We start from the raw sequence: 25753 nt of genomic DNA on the forward strand, positions 1-25753 counted from the left end.
AGCACAAATGAAAAAAAATTTCAACTTATTTACTTTCTAAGTAGGATTAAGTCTAGAAATTGCTTTTATACTTACTAGGGTAGTGTAGAAGCACTCGGAGGGGCCTTTGTGGGCAACAGTGAGAATTTGTCAATGTTACTGGGTAGCTGGCAGTCATCGGAGTTCGTTTTGTTTGCTGAAAAATTAAACATACATTGTAAGTGATTTTTTAACTCACAGTTTAGGGGTTAAGCACATGTACAATACAATACAATACTCTTTATTGTACATCTCACATGCTCGTCATACATGTACTGGTCTGGGTCCACAGGTTCTGCTTTTTCATATCTACCACACTTTGTACATAAATGTCAAAACCTGCCCTCATTATTTATACATAACAGTAAGGTTTATTGCAACAATAGGAATAATTATAGCAGGTCCAGGTTTATGTTCACATATTTTTGTTTAAGTTACTGACATCTATGGGGACATTTTCAAGAGAAAAAATACATATTTATCTTCAATTACCATTAACATGCAAAGAAGCCGGTTTATTTTAGCTGACGTTATTATATAGTTATGATATTTGTAATATATTGTATTTCCAAGCTCGAAACATTTTTTTTTCAGGAAAAATAATTTTAGCCGAACCATCTCTTAGGACGACAACATTTAAAATTCCAAGTACAGTAAGGGCAAGCCTAAGGGTATTTATATGGTAACAGGGTAGTTATACTTACTGTTAAGAGTCAGGAAAGAGTCTTCAAAATCAGCAAATGGAGTTTTCCACATCATAATTTCAACTTATTTCTCTTCGATAACAGTTTTCATATATTAGGCACCGAAGAATCATTTTGATGTAGTTGTCAGCTTACTGAAACATCAAATATAGCTTTTAAATATTATTGTAATACAAATAGTGTAGCGGAGGTCTAATGGTATGTTTTAGGTTAGACAGTGTAAAACGAAAATCAACATGTTATTTTTTAAATACAGATTTTACTTTGTTCTCTTTAATTTATAAGGAAGAAATGCGTCTATGTTATTGAATAAAGAGTATAAAGAAGGAAACGCAATCCACTAGGCATTAGCATTATAAGTAGAACGTTGAAAGTAAAGAAACTAATGCTAGCCATTTACAGATATAATCAGTCAGAAAAACAAATTTAATGATAGGTAGGTCAAATTACGAACAATTCTTTTCTGATTGCTGATTTGCAAGTGTATTTAACAGGGTCTTGATGGCAGTAACTTGTCTAAAGAAGAAGCAAGAACATAATCTTACCTTGTTTGTAGAAACGATTCCCAACTTTAGATTTATTTCACTGACACTGTCACACTCGCATTGTCGATACTTAGGCACGTAAAATAAATAAGTACACTGGATCATAAGTACGGGCACTAGGTTCCCTGACCATTTAGTTAGTATGAAATAAGTAGAAGCAAATTCGTGTGATGGTCTGAATTCCATTTCCTTCATCTTGTAGGTTCTTCGATAGATGGAAGTCATTTTGGACGCTCTCGGAGACTTTCTTTTTAACGTACTATCTTTAAATTTAGCTTAGTGATAATTTTGCCTTGATATTTGTTAAAGCATCTTTTTTGCAGGAAAAAATACAACCTACAACGGAATTTAGGAGATTGACAGTTGGTAAAATTGCCATAGACAAAATTTCAGATCGCCAAATGTAGAAGTTGTAGAACATTCAGTCTAGAATAGCTTATGGTTTGGATCAATCAATAGATCGATTATTTAGTTTTTCACATTGTAAAAATACGTTTTATCATTCAAATCATTCTTCATAAAAATAAAAACTTAAATGATAATATATAAGGGTTTTCATTTCAATTTTGCATTATTCACGTAATTTATTGGAAACTTACTGAGTTCACTAAAATTCATTCATAGGTAAATAAATGAACCCGATCAAATTGCGTAGGTTGTGTTTCGAGTATTGTAGGGGCATTTAGAACGTGTTTTTGAATTTCGTCGCATTGCGTAAGCACGCGGAGGTCCGTTTGTAAAAACGAATGGTGGCGCTACTGTCACTAGGCGACAGAACGGGATAGTCTTATGTATCTTTCAGTAGGAGTAACAGCGAAGGCGCTATTGTTGTTTGTCCTTGTCACAGTCTTGTGCAGTTACGTATGTTTTGTCTCTCACTGACGCACGCGTATAGTACATCTATGGCGGAAGATCATAGATATCGGAAAGTAAATAGATAACGATCGTAATAGTGTTGCTACTCACAAAAACAATTATTGAAGAGTTATTGTTAAATTTATTCGTATATCATTAGACATTAGAAATAGATAAAAGGATTAGTTCTAAAAATCCATAAAATAAAATATAATTCATCATAATGTGCGAGGTTAAGTTATTTGTAATGAAAAACAGTTTTTTCACGCATACACTTTCAAGTTTGCCGCTTTTGCTAGTGAGGAACGCGGTTTGCCAAGTATAGCTTAAGAAAATACGTCTTTGTAAGTTTTGACAGTTCTCGGAACTTTGAACATGGAGTAGTTGTTTTTGTTTTAAAGTACTTGTAATCGTTAAATAAGACTGTAGATTGGTTTTAATAATGGAATTCTTTATGTGAGACAAATAAGAATCATAGTGAGGTTTACTGAAGTGCATATTAACAAGCTAGGACCATGTTTTCTAGTCAAATCGTGTTAAAATAAAATATGTCGAAAAACAACTTTGTTTTCGACGAAATTGTGGTATGAGGCAATGATAAAATGAAATGGACAGTGTTTTGGACGAAAATAAATAAAGATACTATTCCGGAAAAAGTTCATAATTGAGTGCAAACGCGTATTCGAGTGAAAATTGGGTTATTTTACTTGCATTTTGCAGCCGCAAGTAACGAGTGCATTTTGTAAACAAACCAATAATCATGTGTTTTCCTGTAGTAAATCTATATTAAAATAGTGAAATAGTGTAGTGAGTGAAGTTTGTCAAGTGTAAAAGTGGTGGAAATAGTTCTAATTATCAAGGAATGTGCATTTAACATGTAAGTACTAAATTTTGTCAAACCTGGTAGTTTTATAGGTTATCTTAGTATAAAAAATATGTTATTGCTTGTTCACAGTATATAGGATTAAAATATAATCATTCTAACGTTCCAAAATTTTAATATAATGCTCTTTTGATTTTTCTATCTACATTATTCTCGATTAATAGCGTTTATCAAAGAATTTCGTGAAGTTTGGTTGTATAAATATGTGTAGATATTTGCGTACCGTTTTAGCTTTCTATCTTACAATGGAAAAAACTAATTCATTATATTTATAAGACGAGACATTTAAAAAATAAAATAATTTCAAGAGGTGATTGCTAAATTTGTCTAGCTAGTTAACATTCTAATAGCCTAGTGGTCTCGACTGTGGGCTAAAGCACGAGAATTAGATGTTAGAGGTCCTGGGTTCGATTCCCGCATGGTGAAAGCGTTTTAATTTTTAATTTTTTTTGTGAATTGGTTTTAATAAATTAGACACTTTTGCAATTTTATTTGGATCATGTTATTGCTTTATTTTATTCAAATTATTTTTATTTGGTGGTCTGTCTTAGTATATATAAGTTGTTTTGGATATTATGTAGCTTAGTAATAAAAACTGAAGATGAAGTTATGAATAAAAGATTTACGGTCAGTAGATTAAGAACACCTACTTAGTTCCTAAGAAATATAGATGTCTATTATTATGTTTCGGGTTTTATGCTATGATCAAATTAAGTGAGTTTACGTGCGTTTGAATACATAGTATAATGAAATTTCGGGATAATTGGCTACTTTAGTCACATCGCTCGCTGGAAACCGGATATTCATGACAAGATGATTGTGCTACCAATTTGTAGAAGATATAAGAGATGGGAGTCTTTAGCTGCTAGTGAGATCGCGAGTAACAACAGTCACTGCTACCTTTTACAGCCTTTTTAAGAACTGCCGACAGGAATTTCAAGACGCAAGAGGAATTTCAACATACAATATTCCGGATAGAAGAAAGAAGAGGAAGTTATGAACGATCAATACACAATTTATGTAAATTTAAAACTTAATCATCATCATATCAGTTTTTTTTTTGACGCTTTCTGCGGAGCATAGGCCTCTCTTTGAGTATGCCAATTTCAAAACTGTTTTTATTATTATTCTAATAATTTTAATATAAGGTACATAGTTAAGATCAAATAAAATTAAGCCCAATGTTTCGTAAAGGGAAATTATTCTTGTATATTTTGTAGATATTTTTATTTGGGGTAGGTAATATAATAATATGGCATGTAAATTTAGGTCACTTAATGACGTTATTTGAGTATCATCATTTGAGTATGTTTTATAGGGGTTGTTTTCTTTTTAGTTTAAATGTAATAACATGTAGATTTAAAATTATTTTTATTTTATTTGGATTACTTATCAGAGTTTTGGCTGTCTGTTCAGATCGAAGCGGACCGGAGTCTGAGGAAGGAAGTATGAAGACTTGAGTGCTCAAGCTTAAAGTTATGAGTATGTTAGAATTTTTGTGTGAGATGTATATAAGACGATGGATGCCTAGTAGAGGAATGGACTTATGTGTTGTTAAGAATGGATCGATGCAGATAGACAAAGGCTAGAGGGTAATCCAGACTAGATTTGTCGGATTTTGCTGGGAATCAAAAGGGGGGCGGGGAATACACAAATAGCCAGAAAATTTTTATCAGTAGGTTAGAATCCTTTGGATTAAGGCCCGTTCCAAATGGGTATTATTTTGTGGCTATATACTCTACAAGGTAATAAACCCTTTACGAATTCTACACACCTTGTCTTGGATGAGATATATTCGACATTCGACATATTATCATGGGCCGTGAGCGTCTAGAAGGACGAGGCCCTATTCAAGATTTAATTAAATATATATATTTTTTTGTTTTCATTATTATACGTAATTATCATTTTTCTACTACTTGATCAAATGATTCTTAGGGTTAGGTCAAAATAATTTTGGTGTGCCTTATTGAGGTACTTAATTGTGTCAATTTTAAGTTTGTTTAATAAAAAAAAAAGACACCCAAACAAACTTAAAGGTCGGTATATTTTATTCAAGTATGAGACACGCACCAAGAAAACATGGCTGAGGGTGATAGGGCAATGAAATTTGGTTTGAATTCTGGCAATGGAGCTTGAAAACTTCGTACTTATAGAAATTAAAGGTCTCTTCGTTTCGCTTGGGAGGTTTTTGCTGCCTCATCTTATGCTCTTCTACGGAAGTGTGCGGCGCAAAGGGTAGAGACAAGAGTAATACTCGGTGCACCGGGGTAAGCTGGCAAGGACGAGTTAACTATTAACTTATTAGATTCACAACCTAATATCCTTGGTGAAGCGAGGCGGCTGGGGAAAAAGCGGTCATGGTTCATTGACAGAGTTCTAATGGCCTAATTTCAAAGCTGAGTCGCTAACAGTCATTTAGTATTGGAAAACACACCACACGTTTAAAAAGGGAGGGAAATTATTCGACTTATCTAGGGGAAATTGAAGCTTTTTATAAATTCCTGAAGTAATTCATAAAACACTTAAATTGGGGGCGGATGTGACTGGCCATATGCCTATTACATAGTATTAAGCTTAATTATCAATATAAAACTTACATTTTAACGGTGAAGGAAAGCTTTCGGGAGCTTTCTTGCCGGTCGTGTGTTTACGTTCACAATTTTGATTGAATTTCTAAACAAAGGTAACTAAAAGCACTTGATTTCATAGTCTAGTCTTTATCACATGAATCCACAATTAAATTAATTGCAAATTGACTTAGTAAAAACAAAATAACGACAAGGGTTTGTTTACAAAAACATTTGACAGTAAGAGAGGTCGTTGACATTGACGGGTGTTGGCGCGGTGACGTCTAGGTATCGTTTTAAACCGCAAAATTCAAAAAGCGTGAGGTAGATAACAAGTTACAATAATTAAATATTTAACTTCTATTATATGTTTAATACATTATTATAAAAATAAACATGAAATATTTCGGTACGGATGCAATATTTGGAATCATAAAGGGAAAAATGTTAACTCAAATATACTTTTGGTTGTTTTATTATTAAGAATGTGTGCGTAAGTATCGTTGAAAAATAACTTCATCAGCATTAATCTATTATGAGCGTTAATAGGTAGGACATAAGGCTTAAGTAAACAAAATAGGAATTAAAATCTTTCTCGTATGGGTTCAGTCGCCATTTTTATGATCTTATTGTTCGGGAACGGTTCCGTTAGTTTGGTCAGATTATGAGCTTTAATGAGTAGGGCATACAGCTTAGTAAACAAACAAGGATTTAAGATCTTTACTTCTAAGAGGATCGTGTCGCTACTTTTATGACTGCGGTGATAGCCTCAACCTTGCTAGCATTAAACGATTATGGGTATTAATATGCAGGGAATAAGCATTTTCAGATAGTAAACAAACGGGGATATCTTACATTTTTACTTGAAACTTAGAAACGTTTGTCGCCATTTGGATATTATATAAGGCTGAGCGGGCGTTGCTGGCGGGATTATTCATTCTCCGATCTTGGGCTAACAGTGTCTCTGGCTTTGGATGTACTTAATACGGTTTTCTATACTGTGTTTCTGGGTTCAGCTTTGGGGGTACAAGACCGTTACAAAGCATGGATTCAGAATGGCAGTTGTTTGAGGGAATTTCATATTTTGCGTGGGGTTATTTTTGTAAAAGTAAACTTAGATATTCTCATACCTTTCTAAAAGAGTCTTTTTGATATTTTTAAAGCCAGATCATTGCTTGGACTGACAGTTTGTCCGACTAATCGCTCTCCACCTTGCGGTGTTAAAGGCGAACGGTTAGGAGTCGTTTTGTTACCAAGATAAGGGTTAACTTGGCACTATCTTTTTAACAACATAGATAGTGAAAATATCTCTCCCTTCCTGGCCTCCAATGCCCAACTGCTAGACTAAAATGAGGGCGTCACGTGCGCGCCATTGAGGGTAACCTCTGCTCATTTGAAACCTACAGTATTTGGAGACCTTGTATATTAAATATATTTATTTATACCATTCATAGACACTATAGGGACCTGTGTTATCCATGTTGCCACCCTGCCTTTGTGCAAATCGCCATGGAGGGACACAATCACACCGGCCTGTAGGTTGCCTTCTCGGTTTCGCCTGCCGAATGATTACAGATTATCGTAGGGTCACACACTTGTGTATATTACAAAGCATTAGGTCAATGGTAAGTGCGATCTGTGCTTTGAATATACTATATTAGGGCCCATGTGTAGGTATAGGGTAGAATCATACACTAAAATATAGGGTTTCTTTTAGGTTGGTATATATTTCTCTTTTAAGGACTTATTGAAATATGGTATCATTATTTTAAATCATGCGGTATAAGGTGGTTAATAATCTAAATCTCCTATTTATTTGGGTAAAAGGTATCATTTTAATTTTATCTATCACAATTCTGGTCGTCTGGAGTAGAAATGAAGTACTGGGTATTGTAATGAAGGTTCTAAGGTATATACAAATCAAATTCTTTAATATCAAGCAGGGTTTAGGAACACAGACTTTTCTGAGATAGAAAATCGAAGAATGGTTTGTTTTAGGGAACCTCTGGCAGGCAGAAGTAATCCAGAGAGTATTTCGAGCTAAATATACTTACTCGTCTTGATATTCTTAGTCTTATAAGCTTAAGTTTTAACAAATAAACTTAGTACTTCGTTTATACCCCTAAAAATCAGATTACTGCTTATACTCTTAGCTCTGGGAAATTGGATTATTAAAGGATTCGTATCCTTAGCTTTTGAATGTAAAAAAGATTAACTTTTGATGATTGATGGATACTTTGACACTTCTTTTCATCATCATCTAGGTGCGCTTAGGTTGCGGAAGTGTTGGTCATAGCCCTTCCGGCTAAAATGGTAGGCTAGGTGATTCGATTGATTTTGTAATCGGACTAAGAGCTTTCCGACCTGCATCGACCGTTTGGAAGCAGCGCGTGTGATTAATCACACATCGTTTAGAAGATGATAGTTAATTTTAATTATCCTTGAAATGCTAGGGTGTAAATGAGCTTAACTCAGGAGTGCTGCTCCGACGTTATCCCGAAAGCTTAATAGGCGTAGCAGGATTTTATCAACAAATATTTTTTATATTTATTTTATCATATATGCGGCATTCTTCAATATCGTTTTAGTTTTGGTTTTATTAATGACACTTACATTACGCTATAAAACTCGTAGAATTTTGTATTTTCATAATAAAATAAAATGGTTACAATTATTCCTTAGTTACGTAATAAATTATTTTAGTATTTTAGATATTCTTTCAATAAAATCTAGATAGGTCATTATAACGATTAAAAACAGTGTCCAAAATTAAGCATTACTCATTAAAGGATCTAGGTTTCCGCGGTCCACTTCGAGGGGTCCTAACTGTTAGCTAGACGATTACGAGGCCAAATTTTAGAGGTATTTATTAAGGGGATTTATTTGTTTATTAAGGGGTTTATATATATAGCGGGGGAGGGTACACTATTATTAGAAAAGTCGTCCGTTTCTAAATATAGATCCTTTTGTGATATTAGATAGATAACGAACGAATTTATTAACAGAGTTCCTAACTTGTGACAAATTATCATTCCAGTACTACGTAGTACGTAGTACGTAAGTAATCTTATGTTTGAGGGGATTAACGCTAAATTGTAGTTTTTATATTGCAATGTTACATTGTATTTAGAAAGGAAAATACCATTAATATTAGGTATATAGAGTAGCTAGACTATGCATGTTTATTTGCAAGGTCAGAGTCTTTCTATGAAAATATTTGAATTTGTGTTTTTTTAAAGTATAGATGTAGTGCGTAATTGTTATCCATCGTATTTTCTCGGAAACGTTCGTATTTGTCATGCTACTTCAGTCAACCTTAGTACTTTTTGTACTTAGACTGACTGAAATAACCAAAACACGTTCGTACGATTCCGTGAAAATACGAACGAAAACAATTATGCACTACATCTGTAGTCGCACTATTATTTCCTGTTAAGTATTTCATTTATAGACTCTAACCTAATTTAAGAACATACCATACCATGGTTGCCAGGAATAAATGAGCGTTTCTTTTATTTAGGCCATTTTTATAAATTGTGACCTTTTTTGTCACTTTTGTGTTATTTCCGGTCAGGATCGCGAGCCCTTTTCATTCTTATAGGGGAAAAAAGTGTCCTAAAATGTCCATATATTTTTCAAACTTTTTTTTTGTTACCATCATACAAGTATATGGGGAAATTATAACACAATAGAAAAATACAATGGGACATTTTTTATCCCATTAGGATCGAAAGAGCTCGTGATTCTGAGTAGAAATTACACAAAAGTGGCAAAAAAGTCACAATATGTAAAAATGACAAAAAATAAAAGAAACGCTCAAATGATTATGATATTTATGATTATATCAACTGTATGCTCGTTTCACAGCAATAATAAGTAAATAAATATCTGTCGCATACTGGAATGGTAGATGTTAGAATAAGCTTTGATTGTTAACACACCTGTTACTTTATCGAGCTTCGTTTGAGCGGATTTGTAGAATAGCTGTTCCATATATAGATCGGAAGCTTGAACGTAATTGGTTCTTATACGTCGTCCCTAGCAATACATTCCAATAACTGGGAATTGGGTTCTATGTCCCCTCTGATCTTGATAGATAACATCATTGAAGTTACCTATAACAATGTTGGCGGTACGAGTATTATAGTGGCCCTTTTGCTCTGATTGATCTATGTTGGCATCAAGAGTCAATTTGTCTGTATGTTCGGGGTTTTTGATGCGGGAAAATTTCCGTGTATTTGTAATTTTGTTTATTGTAAAATAATCAACAAACTATGAATTGAAAATAGATAGGAAGCTCCAGATGTGCTTGGAATTGTTAAAATAGTATTGGTTTTTACAGTGTTTACCTATTTTTTGGCAGTGTAAAACATTTCAGCGCAAAAACCCCGATGTATGGTTATTAGCTGTAAATTATTGTTCAATGCAAAAATAGCCTGTGACAAAAATATTCCTTAAATATACTTATTTAATGTATGTATTATAATATTGTGCAAGGGTGAGTGGCCGATATGTAATTTGTCACGTCATGCAAAGTAAAGTGTCGAATAAAATTGCGCAACAGACCGCTCCAGTTTCATATTGCGAAATGATCAGCCCATTATTAATGACCGATTCTCAACCTGTGGCTTTATCATCAATTAACAAGCGAGCATTCGCCTCTTAGCCGACAAAATTAAACATTTATGCCATCGTTACTTACAAAAGTTTATGCGGGAGGTTTCTATTATGGTTTTAATTTTAAGTGTTCCGTGCAAAACTTTCACTTTTCAGCTTCGCGTCAGTAACTGGCAGGAAGTTGCGCAGGATCGGGACAGGTGGCACGCTCTCGTTTCGGAGGCCAAGATTCTCTTTGGATCGCTGAGCCAAAATAGTTAGTTAGTTAGTTGTTAGTGCAAAACTTTGTTCACGGAACACTTATTTTGTTTCGGAAGAAGACAAGTGCTGAAGGGACGTTTTTTTAAAGTAGGTAACCCGCGTAGCGATGTTCAGCTTTTATTTAGCTTGAGCAAAAATGCTTACGTATGTGCGGATGTACTAGTCTACTGGTCACAATTTTCAACCGATTCTCGTGAAACTTTGTGAGCAGGTTGAAGATTTAATAGGATTTTATTTGTCGATTCATAGTTTGGATTTGTTTATAAATGTCGGAGTCATATCATAAGTTTATTCAGTTAAGCTATGCTTGAGATCTACAGCTCACAGAGCCGCTAGAAGCCACTCTTCAATGAATGGCTTTTTTTTTAAACTTAACATAGTATTCATGAAACTGATGATGTTTATATAATACTCATTTTATTCGTTATTTGAGCTCATACTTATACATTATTTGCTATATTCATTTTGTATTTTGGTTTGCATGAGGCAAAAGCTCGCCTCTGGAAAGTATTCAATATTTATGAAATATAAACTCTGCTTATCTACACAATGATGCAGACAAATGCCAACGCACAACTTCATTTTGGTATTGTTTGTTTTCACTAGGTAATCTGATTTTATAATATATTCTTGCAAATAAATTAACGCCGTTATGTTCCATGAATTACACAAATGAAAAACTAAGCAATGGCTTAAATTTAAAAGTGGAAAAATTGCGGACCAATGCTGTTTGGAATATTCTTAACGGACCTTAGGCAAGTTGTACACTCGGGCATGTATTTATTCGCTGACGACACAAAGATTATGGGAAACCCGCTTATCAGTCAGAACATCATACATCAGGACTTAGACCGCATTCTACAATGGACGAAAGATTGGCTTATAACCCTCAACGCAGACAAGTGCACTGTACTTCATATTGGCAAAAATAACCCTAAGCAAACATATAATATTGGCTCCAAAAGTTTACAGAGTGTTGCTTCCCAGCGCGATCTTGGTGTAGTTGTAACTAACAATCTTAAATGGGAGGAACATATTTTAGGGTTTACCAAAAAGGCAAATTCGGTTTTATACATGATCAGGAAAGCTTTTCGTTACATAGACAAGAATCTCTTTATTAAGCTATATAAGACATATGTAAGACCCTTACTGGAATATGCCTTCCAAATTTGGAATCCATATTTTAAAAAAGATATAATTCTTATTGAAAATGTCCAAAGAAGAGCCACAAAATTGGTACCGTCTCTTCGTAACCAACCATATGAAGATAGACTAAAGGAATTGGGCCTGACAACCTTGGAACAGCGAAGGCAACGCGGTGACCTGATAGAAACGTATAAAATACTCACAGGACACTACAACGTACCCGGGTTAAGCGATATTTTTACTCGCAACATAAATGACAGACTGAGAGGACACTCTCTGAAACTGACACGGACGCAGAGTAGTAGCAACCCCAGACGACACTTCCTGTCTAACCGCGTAGTGAAAGTGTGGAACAGGCCGCGTAGCCAAGATGCCAATCGCTAACGCTCCGTAGCGATCGAAACGCAACTGTCACTGTCACACTAATGTGGAAGAGTGATAGAGATACATAATGCTTTTCGTTGTCGAAGCGATAGCGATTGTAACCTTGGCTAGGGGGCCTGTTTACCCGAGTCAGTGATCAGTGCACCTTCGATAAACTCTTTTAAAAACAAACTCGATGAACATTTTCGTAGACTACAAAACACAAGTGGACATTGATGTGCACGTATCAGCTTTAAGCTGCCTGTGCATTTACATACAGGGTGATTCAGGAGACGTGAGCAGGACTAACACAGCGCATTTCGTAAATTATAAGCAACTGTTTCGTATCAGTATTAATGAGGCTAACGTAAATTTATTAGTCGCGTTGTAAAAAAAAAGTTATTAAATTATTTACGACATGCATGGTCACCCTACAATTAGAATACTAAACTACCGATATTCTGTGATTTCTGTGTCAAATTGAATGTCATCACGGTCTGATTACTTTTGAAAACTCGTATCTCACTCAAGTTTGACAGTTTATTTTATTCGTAATCATAATGCTGTCATTACGATTAAAGAGGTTTTATGTTTATTAATTAGGTCTTGTAGGGTGACCATGATTGTAGAGAATTAAATTTGCCCTCGCCAAAAAGTTAAAAAATAGGAAAAAGTGTGGTTGTTTCACCTACATACGACGGTGATCGATCAATTATCAGTTACTGAGTGTGCAGGATTAGTCCTGCTCACGTCTCATGAATCACCCTGTATAATAATAATAATTACTGTCTTGGATGACTTGGGCTATGGATGAGGTGAGGTGGCTCAGATGGCAGGGCGCTGGGGTATCGATCCAGAGGCCGTGAGTTCAAGTCTCACCCAAGACAGTAATTTTTCCACTTTTAAATTTATTCTAAGCTTAATAGCATTGTCCGCAGACGTTTCTGCTTGTTCAAAATTAAAATAAGCAATGGCTTATAAAGTAAACAATATTTGTATTAATTATAATTATCTGTTTCAGGTTTCCAATTATTTTGTACATAAAATTTACATTTTAAAATGACACATGTTATTCAATAGGATCTACTTGCTAGGGTCTAAACGCAGATTTTTGCACAAATGTTTTTTAACAAACTGTATCTGAAACTGAAATATTAACGTGATGAATAAGTGAATAATTTTATACGTAGCCTTAACCATTCCCCGTTTGCGTCCTTAACAAGTCCTTCGTTTTGTTCCACCAGATATAATATATATATTATATATGTCTCTGGAGTCAGATTTATAAAAAAATCTGTAAAATAATAATATCCAAATGGTTCATACCGTTGAATATCTCAATTCAATATAATCGTTATATTTAATATAAAATAATAATCTTCTTCTTCTTCTTCAATTTAAGAGGTATCCTCTTGTCGGTGGAGTATTTTCCATTTCTCCCACTCGTAAGCCATAGCTTTGACCTCTTGATATGACACGACACCAGCTTTTTCTTTTATTTTGTCTACATAGCTACGTCTTGGACTGCCCCTGCCTCTCTTTCCTTCTATCTTGCCTTCTATGATGGTTTTAAAGAAGTTGTCGTGCCGTAACAAATGTCCAATCATTTTTCCCCGTGATGATGAATGATCTTAATATTTTAAGTAGCCTATTCTAGCGTCTCACTGCATGGCAAATTAACGTCCGCCTCTTTAATGTTTATGTAATAACAAATATGAGGAAGAATTTTGAACGTTGACGTTGAAATTATTAGGTAGGTATAAAGTAGGTTTTAAGCAATTCCAGTTAACTACAAGGCGTTCAATCTAATATTAAATAAAATACATTACTTATTACTGGATTAGGTCCCTATTTGTTCTACTTTCTGCTTTCACTGTACAGAGCTCTTTATGTAACATTGAAGTATACAATTATATATTGTATATTCCGGACAGTGAACCCACCAAGTAGATGAGCTTTAAGAACGAGAATGTTTTTGCTATCGACACTAAAATAGCACTTTATTTCTCTCCGATTGCATAAAATTTTCTCTACGACTCGTCCGGACACGCGTGTAAGTTTAGAAGCTTTAACTCATAAATTATAACTTTATGTTTTCGTGTTTTTTTAGCAACTGTATTAAGATTTTTCAAAAACTGCTGGTTTAGCCTTAAGACCCTAATCTGAGCGTGCTCTCTAAAATCCCCATCTTAACATATTATCCATAGAAGCAAGCTTATAAATAATTAATGCGGATAATAACTTTAAAACACGCCGGCATCGCAAACTTTACATGTTCAACGTTGTTCAGCGAAAAGTTAATTTCGATAAGTAAAATATAATATTCATGAAGATGTTCGAAACCTAACTTGGAGCCTGTGAAAAAATAATATATACAACGGTCAAGTAATATTAGATATAATTAAACATTTGTTAAATACTTACAAAAGTTTTGGAAAAAATATTAAAGAGATGGCCAGGGGGCGTAGCTATGTAGCTAAGATGACAATCGTTGAAAGAAGACGCCATTCAAAACTTTATAATGTATGGATATAGTCACGTGACTTCTCGTAGCATCTCGATACATTTTTACTTTTCGTTTGGTGTTTATTGATGTGCGATTATCATTTTGGCCAGGCCCTCTGATGTGGCATTTACCTTGTATGTGCATGTTCAGCTCGTGGTCAGAGAAGGAGCTCGAGGAAGGCGAGTGGCGCACTCTCGCGATGCAGCGGATGGCGAAGGTACTTCGAACGCATGTCATCAAGTTCGACCTCGAGGATGCGAAGACGCTAGAAAAAGGTATTTACCAGAATACATACAGATCATAAAAGCAGGAAATAAAGAAGAACTAAAAAAATAGTTTGGTTGTTGTGAAATGTGAATTAAAACATAACTGTTAACTGTATATAATTAGTCATTAAAACACTCGTGTGATCCTATCATGAAACTCACTTCGTTCGTTTCATAAACCGACACTTAAGTGTACTGCCTTTAATTATGTAGCAGTCACATAAACTACTATTATATATTGTTACATTTACTTGGTTGCAAACGGACAGGAGACATAAACATAATAATATAAACTGTAGAATGAGATTAATGTTAGGCTAGTGTCACATCAACCTTCTTTATTCACTATAATAGGTACATAGCGTTTCCTTATGCTCTGCCAGGTGCCCTTAATTACCAACTAGGTTTTTATATTTTTCTAATTTTATTGACAATTTTATTAGTAGTGTTCCTGTAACTGACGGGATGTAGTGGGAGACGTTAATTGGCAAATTGTTTTACTGATTTCTTATTTTAAAAATAACTGAATATCTGTGAACAATACAAATCTTACCTTTGACTGTAAAAGTAAAAAAACATACCACTCGTGTCGAATGATGGTTTATTTGGTAGGTCGTTATCATCAGTAAAATGTTTGTATAAAGTATATTAGTATAAAGTGCGCTGTATTGTAAAAGATTTTATTTGTTTCAGTTGAGTTCCGAGGTCGCCGCCGCCATCAGATGATGGTGATGATGATGTTTGGCATCGTGTCTATCGGAATGGTGTTGATACCCATGGGCTTCCAGTTCCTCGCCGTTCTGGGCGGGAAAGCTCTCCTACTTGCCAAAATGGCTCTAATCTTAGCCTCTATACAAGGATTGAAAAAGGTAAATATTTATTCATTAGTATTTATTTAGATTTGATATTAAATATCTCAATTTCAAAACACTATTAACAACGAAGTAACAAAAGTTGACTTTTGAATGCCAGAACTGTTTTATTTTATTGACTAATTTAAATATTACCAAACTAATGAAAAAGTATTATAACCTAATCTACTAACAATAAAAAATAGTTTAGTAACAAACACTAATACTCACTAACATTACATGATAACACAATTCCTTTTTAGGTAGACTATAATGATGGGTATCATGACAGGGGAAAGGTATGATTCCTGGTTCCATAATAAATTTCTCCTCCTAAGGCACCGTTTATGTATGTCGGGCGCGTTGGGTGACGCGAATATCGGATAGGATCATTAAATGATCCTTAATATCATTAGTTATTTTTTATGATCATGTTATTGCTATGGGTACCTAATAAGTCAATACTAGTGCTGAGTGAGTTCATACCTGACCGAAATTCTAGCAATATATCGCAACTTTGGTCTTATAAAAGGGTCTGAAAACTTTTCTAAGACAGTATAATGTGTGTGTGTACAAATTTTATACCTAGTATTGAACTTTTAAAGTTCTTCCAAATGTGTTTGTTTTTTGAAACATGTTGAAGTGTAACTACACTGAATAATTATTGCGGGATGTTCAAAATTTGGTCAATTTGGTCACTCAAGGCGCCCCCTGCCCATAAACGAAACCTAACTCTCTCAGAATGTAACTTATTAAAAAACATACATAACATTTAACAAAACCACACAGTTAGGCTTTCCTGCACTTTTACCAGCCATGTTTGATAACGTGTTAATAGATGTTCTGTTCCAGATCGGTACAAGTCCGCTGAACTACGGATTCTACCATTCTTACCCCCCTTACGATCATTACGAGAAGCGAAGCGGAGACTGGCCTCCCCCCTCCGTGATGGCCGGCACGCCCCCGCCGCTCTCGCGCTCGTGGTCCAATCTCGACACCGGAAACATCAAGACTGACAGAATACATTTAGCCGCCTATACTGAAGCTAATGATATTAAAGGGGAAACGCCAAAGTTTGTTCAAAGAGAATCAGAGTCGAGAGTGTATCCAGTGTACCCCGGACCAGATGCGATACCTTCGTTCACTGTTATAGATTCGCCTACGCCATTGATAACTGATCTAACAACGACTCCAGGGGAGGTCCAAGCAGATTATGCCTTGGAGCTCCCCTACAATGGATTTCGCTTTCAAAGTCCCACTCCTGTCGTTTCATCTTAACGTGTTAACTGGATACTTTCGCGCACTTTATGAGATAGTTTATAGTATGTTTTCGTATGTGGTGCGAATTCTGTTTCCAAGTAGACAGATTTTATTTTATTTCCTTTCGCCTGTTGGAGGTCCGATATTGGGTGTTCCATTGCGTCGTTTTTTTGATAGATTCAAATCATTATTTTAGCCAAGATCTAATTGTTACATCGAATCGGGCTAATACCATATGTATACCGGGTGTGGCCTGTAATAGGAGCAAATAATTAAAACATAGATTGTACTCCTCAAACGGTGACACTTTTGGCCATAACTTTAAAAAATTATGAAGTATTTAGACTCCCTATTTTTCATACAAAATAAATATTATCTTCAATGAACGCCATCGCCATGCCATATCATTGCGATTGACGTTGCTTGTCACGCCTTAAACATAACAAAATTCGCAATACATTGCGTCTTAGAATAAACTTTAAAGTGTATTAAAAATCAAACCACAAGTTATTTTTAAAAGTCGCTGAACAAATGTTGATCAGTGTGAGGAGTACAGTCTACAGTTACATTTTTTGCTCATGTTACAGCCCACACTCGGTATTTTATAATATCGTATACCTATTGGCAATAACAGCTTTAATTCTACTGAAATACAAATAATTTACGATGACTGTAATTAATAATAAGTGTTCAATTTCATATTCAGTAACTGTCTATAAGTTAATTAAATTATCCCTGTATTATATAGCTTAATCTTTTATGTAAGGTCAACTATATTATATGTTATAGCAAAATATAGTTATTAAACAAAATAATTTATTTATTTTTTTATTTTGTCTACTTAATAAACCATTCCACAAAAAAATTAAGAAAGAAAAGTCATTACCACTGCGTTGGAAGTAGGTACCTAGTTAGGAACTATTTTAATTAAATATATATAATTTTGATGACCTACATAAACTACATTGACATCATCTAATTGAAGTCGTTAACATAATATCACAGAAGCATATCTTTCCATCAAATTTCTTTAGGTAACTACGTGCGTGCTGTAGGGTCAATGAGGGTACAGTGGGTCACCCAACCTAATTTCAACACGAGAGAGGCGATATTTGGGTGACTGAGCCACTGTTCGAGCTGAGCCACTGTTTCCACCTTAACCCTACGTGCTTCATCGAAACATTTTTTTTCTGAAATTCTCTTAGCATTAACCGTAATACATTTACTTAAGAGCATAATTAGGAACCGCAATAATATTACCATGCCTAATTTTACTAAGCCTACCAAATTTCGGTCCCAACATTCGGCCCGGGAAGGGACCGGATTTGATCGATTTGACTTCCCACGCCGGTCACATTACACGCAGACAATAGTCACTATCATTGCGGAAGACGAAAGTGGAGGACCCGCGGGAAATCGCCTTTTCATACAAACGTAGTCCTCATTTTCCTCTCTGGATATTAACATTATTTTGACACAATTTGTTGTATATCGACCACAGCTGTGATCGATATACAACACGTTTGATATTTTTCGAATTTTTATTTATTATAAAAGTTAGGAGCATTTCGTCGGATGACAAGCAAAAGTCACTAACATCATTGAAATTATTGGACAATAAACCGTGTTAACCGTGTGAAGTGTAATAAAGTGCATTGTTACTTTAATGTTTGATAGTACATATTGAGTTTTGCTTGTCACCCGACGATTTATTAATAAGTAGGGTATTACTTGTCAAATCAGTTATTTTTTTCAAACTGTCAAAACGATTTTGCTACTATAGTATTTATATGAAACATTAGTAGCGGATGGCGCTGGTGCTAATATACGGCGTTGCATATAAAAGAGATTGCCTTTGGCAGGATTGGTCCTTAGTACCCAAGGATGGATTCAAGAAGTGGAGCCACCGAGATTTTTGATGTAAATTTTTAGGGGGGGGGGGGCTCTCAACTTGATCTTGATATCTGTATCATTTAAGCTACTAGGTCAAGTTTGGTATCGTTTCCGTATAAATCGGGGGTGCCGAATTCATTTCTGATATCATAATGACACCATTCTGAAGTAAAAATACATAAAATATGAAAAAAAAATTTTTTTTTAAATTCCCCTTCACGCTTAAACTGCTGAACCAATTTAGTTAAAATTTGGTACCGAGATAGTTTGAGTCCCAGGGAATAACATATCATACTTTTAATCTCAATAATAATCCCTTAAGGGTGTGAAAAGGGAGGAGTAAATTTGTATGGGGATTCAATAACCGCTAAACCGATTTAGATAAAATTTGGTACCTATAGAGATAGTTTTAGTGCCGGGGAAGAACATAGAATAGTTTTTATTCCAAAAATAAAAGAGCTTAAAAATGAAAGGTAAGGAGTAGGATTGTATGGGAAATCAATAAAAGCTGAACCGATTTCGATGAAATCTATGTCTACATCTTTGATTTAGTTGAAAATTATACTAAAGTTGACTTAGAACCTAAACTTAAAAAATTATTAACCTCAAACGTCGCAGACGCTTAAAACCCCCTCAACCCCCCACCTGCATCAAAAATCTGGGTGGCTCCATTTCTTAAATCCATCCTTGGGTCCTAAGGACCAATCCTGCTAAAGGAAATCTCTTGTTCATTCAACGCCGTGGTTGACCTTTTTTTGCTCTGAGCAAACACAACTACTTAAAGTAATCTTAATTCAACTACCTACATCACATGGAGATCCTTGAAAAAGTTGTCATAAAATAAATATTGATTCATTCACAAGTAAAAAGAAAGTATTTACATGTATTTAATATAGTTTATAACTAATTCTGGAGCTGTTACATCAACGATTCGATCGAATCTTTTTCTCTCATCTCTTCACAACCCTAATATTGATTGTGCCTGAAAACTTGAACAGTTAGAAGTCGAGGAACATAATTTACTGTCTTTCCACTTAACTAGACCGTTATTTAATCTGTCATCATCAGCCGACTCTCTCCACGTCACATATCATTGTCGTCTTTGAATGTCAAACTCGATCTGTCAGGAATTCGATTCACCATTACTTTACCCGTGCTGTGTCATCTGCTATTATTGAGTTTTACAGCAAATAATATATTTGTAAAGAATCTATGACGATATAAATTAACTACCTTGGCATATACTTCGAGAAAAGATCGAGTATAGACCAACAGCTGGACCTAACCCCAGTGACATAATATCACAGCCAAACTGCTTTATGTGGATATACCGAAATCAAGCATAAATCCGGGAGAATTATAATCACCATGGTTTTACCCTACTGGATGGGTTTTATACACCACGACGTGCCACAGCGAAGCTAGAACATTGTCTGATTCTTGGCTTTCATAGTGAATCCATTCCAAAAGCGAATAAGGGGAATGAAGTCGTCGTGAAATTCTTCAATATTTGATACCTATATCACCATAACACAAAATTCAAAGAATTTGTCTGGCTCCTAATGGACGTCTTAGAAAATACAAACCTGAGGAACGGAATATATTATAAAATGATCAAACATATGCTATCTATTGTGATTTAAATTTTTGCGCAAAAGCCGGATACTCACAGACTTGCAAATAGTTATGACAATTGATTTACGGGCTACACGGCCGAACCCACAAATTAGTGCACTTATTTTTTACGAGCATGTAGTTTTCCCTAAATAACATATTTTTGCTCTAATTTGTGCTTAATAAACTCATTTAACTCTTTTACTGTAATAATTAAGTATTAAATAGCAACTTCGATACCAAAATTATACGAAATTATGAACTTACGTGTGTCACTACTCACACCAAAATACGCCACCATCTTCACCACTGTCTTGCGACCGACTGATGCCATTGATCTACGGTATTTAGTACTCAAACGTGTATCTAATATCTGCAGTTTAGATCGGAATAGGTTTGAGCTCGAAAAGACGATTTGCTTGCGGGCAGGATTTTTTTAAAGTAGTTTGCAGGATTATATCGAACCGGTCGGAAAGGGCTATATCATGTGTACGGGTTTTTAAATATAAAATGTGTCCAAAAAGCTGTCTACCTCTATTAAATCTTCTGGTGCTTTATTTTTTCATGCATGGTCTAAAATAATTTACATTAGGTAAATACAGTCAAATACCCTATTTGTATAAAATCTGTTTTTCACCCCTAATTTTTACAATAAAAACATCAAACGTAGGGGCATAACCATGGTTAATATACATCAAGTCAGGTTATGCAAAAATAATTTGCAAAATGAAAAAAAAAAGAAAAAGAAAAGAAAATAAAAAGAAAAGAGAATCCAGAGCGGAAAATGGGGACTACGTTTGTATGGAGAACCGGCTGTCCCATTTCCTCTTAAAACAAACTGAACCAGACTTATTGGCTCCCATTCTTAGTATTCAAATATCCGGAACCGCGTTCAGCTTATCGAGTTTGCCGGGACAGTGAGCAGGTGATATGTGGCACCGTTTGTCACTAATGCGAATCAATGGGGTCTTTGACATTTATAAAACGACTTTTTTAAGCGGGGGTTTCAGTTAAAAGTAATTTAATTTTAATGCGTTTAATAATGTTATTTATTAAATATCACGTACTTTGTAATATTTTACATTTTGGGTCATACATATATAAACATTTTATTGTATAGTTAACTCATTTGCGTCTTTCCTGTAGGTAGATATCGCAAAGTTGAAAGAGTCAAAAGCAATTTTTTATACGGCAGTCTTATAGAATATGCTACACGTTTTCAGTACTTGAGGCTCAAATAAGGAAACCATGATATTATAGAATTGTAACCGGGTCTTTTAGGTACCTAGGTATTCTATTGTCTACAGGTATTTTTCTCCAATGTCTTTGACCCTTCAGTTATAACTAATCAAGATACAATACCTACTATGTCTCCATTAATTTTATAGCGTTTTTATTACAAACGCCCAGCAGTTTTATTGTAATCTTGCTAGATTGATATTAATTTCAGACTTGCGTTAGGCCATAGGTACTAATTAGTTCATAAAAGTGTCATTTTATAGAAAGGGTACATCTAAACAAAGGAAAGTGTCGCCTTTCTTTGCAGTGGTGTCATTTCTAGCCAAGTGCATTTTCACTTAAGACCTTGAAGGTGAACGTCACGATGGGTAGATCATAACATTTTTTTAAGCTTTTCGACAATGCTCGTGTACTAAGTACCTACTATTAGGTACCTAACACCAATGAATTAGTATATCATTAACGAGGAAAGAGTACCTCAAATTACGTCCGATTGGCTTAAATCTTTCTTGCATATACCGCGTGTGGATGGTAATATGAGCAAAAAATTAAACTGTAGGCTGTACTCCTCATACTGACCAACATTGTTCAGCGGATTTTAAAAATAACTTGTGGTTTGATTTTTAATACACTTTAAAGTTTATTTTAAGACTCAATGAATGTTTAAGGCGTGACAAGCAACGCCAATCACAATGATATGGCGTGGCGATGGCGTCCATTGAAGATAATATTTATTTTGTATGAAAAATAGGGAGTGTAAATACTTCATTATTTTTAAAAGTTGTTGAACAAAAGTGTCAACGTTTGAGGAGTACAATCTATGTTTTAATTATTTGCTGGTGTTACAGGCCACACCCGGTATGACACTTTTACTTCTAATGTTTATTGCCGAAATTAAGAATCTAATTGATCAACTACCTCTACTAATGTCCCTTTTCAATTTCATCCGTGCACCGTTACAAAAATACACACCTGTAAAAGAATACTCTTCAGAAGTTCAAAACTAAGGCCAGTCTGTCTCTGTACTATAGTTCGTTTTTTTTAGCATTAGAAAGAACTCTACAGAAGTAAGCGTACAGTTTTTATCAGGCTCTTTAATTGTTAATAATTATTGAATTATCTAATGTAGCACGGTTAGTACATATAATTTACTTCAAATTATTACCGCTAAAAGTGCCGGATTTGGAACCACAAGCTTACTTCTGCGAAGTTCTTTCTAATGCTAAAAAAACGAACTATAATAGTAAAACATAAGAAGTTTCATATGGCCTAGCCATCTTGACGTTCACATCTGAGAGTATCGGTCACCTCATTTAGCGCATTGCGCTAGGTTGTCTCATTTAGCTCCCTTATCCTGTTCCACTCAATCCGCCCTAGATAAAAGGATGTACTGAGTCACAATAAAACTTAAGGACGACTCTCGTTAGACCGGGCCGTGTCCAGGCCGGAGTTTCCGGCGCATCGTTTTCTATGGAAAGCATCACGTGATCGCCTTTTATGTCATAGAAAAGTAAGCGCCGGAAGCTCCGGCCAGGACACGGCCCGGTCTAACGTGACGTTTCATCCTTTAATGATATAATAGGTAGTTTTGATCTACCAAACTTCCATAGAAACGTTGGAGCATTAAAAATGCTCAAAAATTTAGAAATAAAATGATTTGCATAGAAGATAATCAGCATTCTCTTGCATAAGCAGCCAATATCATTTACCAGAAACTGGATTTAAACATCTTGGAACTCACAGCAGTGTTTTATACTTGTAGCTCAGATACTTAGCAGCCAACATCGCAAAGTTATACTCGTAAAAGAAGTAGCCATGAAGTTTTAATTAATATAGGTGAAACGTAAGACACAGGGAAATCTACTTTGAGAGGAATTATTTTATTTTTTTATAGGTATCTGTTATGAGACAATTACGTAAAAAGAGATAATATAGGGACGTAACAATGTTTCTAGGCCAACGGAAAAATAGCCAAGGCACTCAATTACGTAGATGATATCTGATAGTTTCGTAGGAATATTTTTATCTTAGTCTTATCAGGGAATTTTCAAATGGAAATGGTTGTGGGGCGGAGTAAACTGCTCGAAAAACCTTTAGCCCACCTTTAGCCTCTGGAGTAAAAAGGTTTGTGAGTGAATACTGAAATGAAATACCTACATCGAACCGTAAAGTGGCAGCAAAAATATGTCCCCAACCCGAGGATGTGGTCGCGATCGCGATGGCTTTCTTTCGGCTAATGAATTTGTAAAAAATAGCACAAACTAAGGGCCACTTGTGAGTGAATGGTGCATTCACTAACCCAGGGTTAACCGGTTAAACCGGTGAGGGATGCGTTCATAAAGTTAACTTTTAGGTAAATACTAACCACACGAAACATATGCTATTAAATACTGTTTCTGTATTAAATACCCCGTAAGGAAACTATTGTCAAATACTAATGTTTTGTTTTTTATGTGAATTTCATAATTTAAATATTATGTAATCTTAATACCATTCCAATTAGCTGACCAAGGGCGGGTTTAAATTCAGCAAGCTGTACCCGCACCTTTTTCATTACTTACACAATTTGTTGCACAATGTTTAGATTAATACTTACCTACTTACTCCTTATACCTAAGATGGACTAATTACCTACCTAACCCTTATACACTATACCTAAGAACTTATGTAAAAAGTAATGAAATAAACGCATTTGTATTTGTATATTTTTATTTGTATTTAAAAACATTTATAAAATCCACCCACTTCCAGTTCTTGTACCTACTGATAAATTTACGTGAACCTGAGTTATTTATAGGTTATTTATAGTACATACAAATTTGGGTAACATTATTCAAAGATAGTAGTCTACTCGTATGTGTATTATCGCAGCTGCATTACGTTTAACTAGAATAATACTACCATTATGACTTAGTACTATGAATATAACTTTGAAAATATATCTAATACAACACCGGTAAATACATTAGCTATTATTTCTAAGTGTTTAGTTTGATATTCAAATTTCCTAAGAGATGGCGCTGTTACAAACGCAAACTAGATAACAGTAGTCTATCATAGAAAATACGTATATAATGTCAAATATGTCAAGAAATGATTGGTAATTAGTATAGTATTGGTTAACTAAGCAACTTATTCAAACACTAAGAAAGCGTAGATTTACTATCTTACATAATATTTACATTTTGATGCAAAAAATAAATAACTCGCTAAAAGCAATTTAATATAACAATGTCAAATTCAATGAAAACATTCATTGATCTTCTCTCATCCTACGCAAACCGCAATTGAGATTGGACTCTCTGCTCAATTATCCGTTTCATTTAAATTAGGGCTAAACCAACCATGAAGCTAACTCTTTGAACATTTAAAAGCTCTTTTAACATTGTTATTGTATTACTTCTTAAATTACAACATAATGTCTTCTTTGGAATAAAGTCCGAATTGTTTAACAAGCCGTTCCGTCCAACTCACAGATTTTATAATATGACTTGTTGCCTCCATAAGTAAGATTTTTTTAATGGAAAACGTGACGAATACTCGAAATTTCAAATAGTAATGATTTTATTCTAATGAACCTAGTTCAATCTTAGGCACTAGTTTTTACGAAAGCGACTGCTATCTGAGCTTTTAACCCAGAGGGGAAACTAGGCCTTATTGGGATTAGTCCGGTTTGACTCCAGATTGCAAGTGGCACGCTCTTGCCGCTAGGCTACCAGCGCACTCAATGAACCTAGTTCAATGCCACGGGATAAAATAAAATTAAACAATAATAAAAATATAAGACAGATGCAGAAGGCAGTGATCTTGGACACGGCGCGGATAGTACGTCGGTTCCTCTCTCTGCAGCCCTGACCACCGGTAGCTTGGGCCGTGCCCCGCTGCTGGCGGCACCCTAGGTTAGGTTTTTATAATGTGTTTATATGTATTTTTTATTGTTTTGTAAGTGTTTTTATATTTTACTCTTATATTCATATTATAAAAACCCTAGCCTAAGAAAAATTATGAATAAAATCAAAAATACAATATGAATGTACCTACTCGTTATCGCAAGATGGCAGATAGTGAGAAATGTATCTTCAATTAATTAAAGTTTAGATCTGTTTGATATCAAGCCTTGAGCTACCGCGCAATAAATGTCTCACCACACGTTGGTAAACAT

General features: G+C 34.8%; 2 protein-coding genes across 2 annotated transcripts in view; one reads left to right on the top strand and one right to left on the bottom strand.

The window, feature by feature from the left end:
* LOC134664399 (uncharacterized) overlaps window positions 1-16994 on the top strand; it is a 36348-nt gene extending 19354 nt beyond the window's left edge. The window contains exons 3-5 of the mRNA XM_063521022.1: window positions 14619-14743; window positions 15428-15603; window positions 16438-16994. Coding sequence (XP_063377092.1) covers window positions 14619-14743; window positions 15428-15603; window positions 16438-16863 — 727 coding nt within the window. The 3' untranslated portion in view covers window positions 16864-16994. The remainder of the gene's footprint in view (window positions 1-14618; window positions 14744-15427; window positions 15604-16437) is intronic.
* Window positions 1-25753, bottom strand: part of LOC134664380 (serine protease nudel) — a 389278-nt gene that overhangs the window by 50347 nt on the left and 313178 nt on the right. The window lies entirely within an intron of this gene.

The sequence above is a fragment of the Cydia fagiglandana genome, chromosome 5 (genome assembly GCF_963556715.1).
Source record: "Cydia fagiglandana chromosome 5, ilCydFagi1.1, whole genome shotgun sequence".
Classification (NCBI taxonomy): domain Eukaryota; kingdom Metazoa; phylum Arthropoda; class Insecta; order Lepidoptera; family Tortricidae; genus Cydia; species Cydia fagiglandana.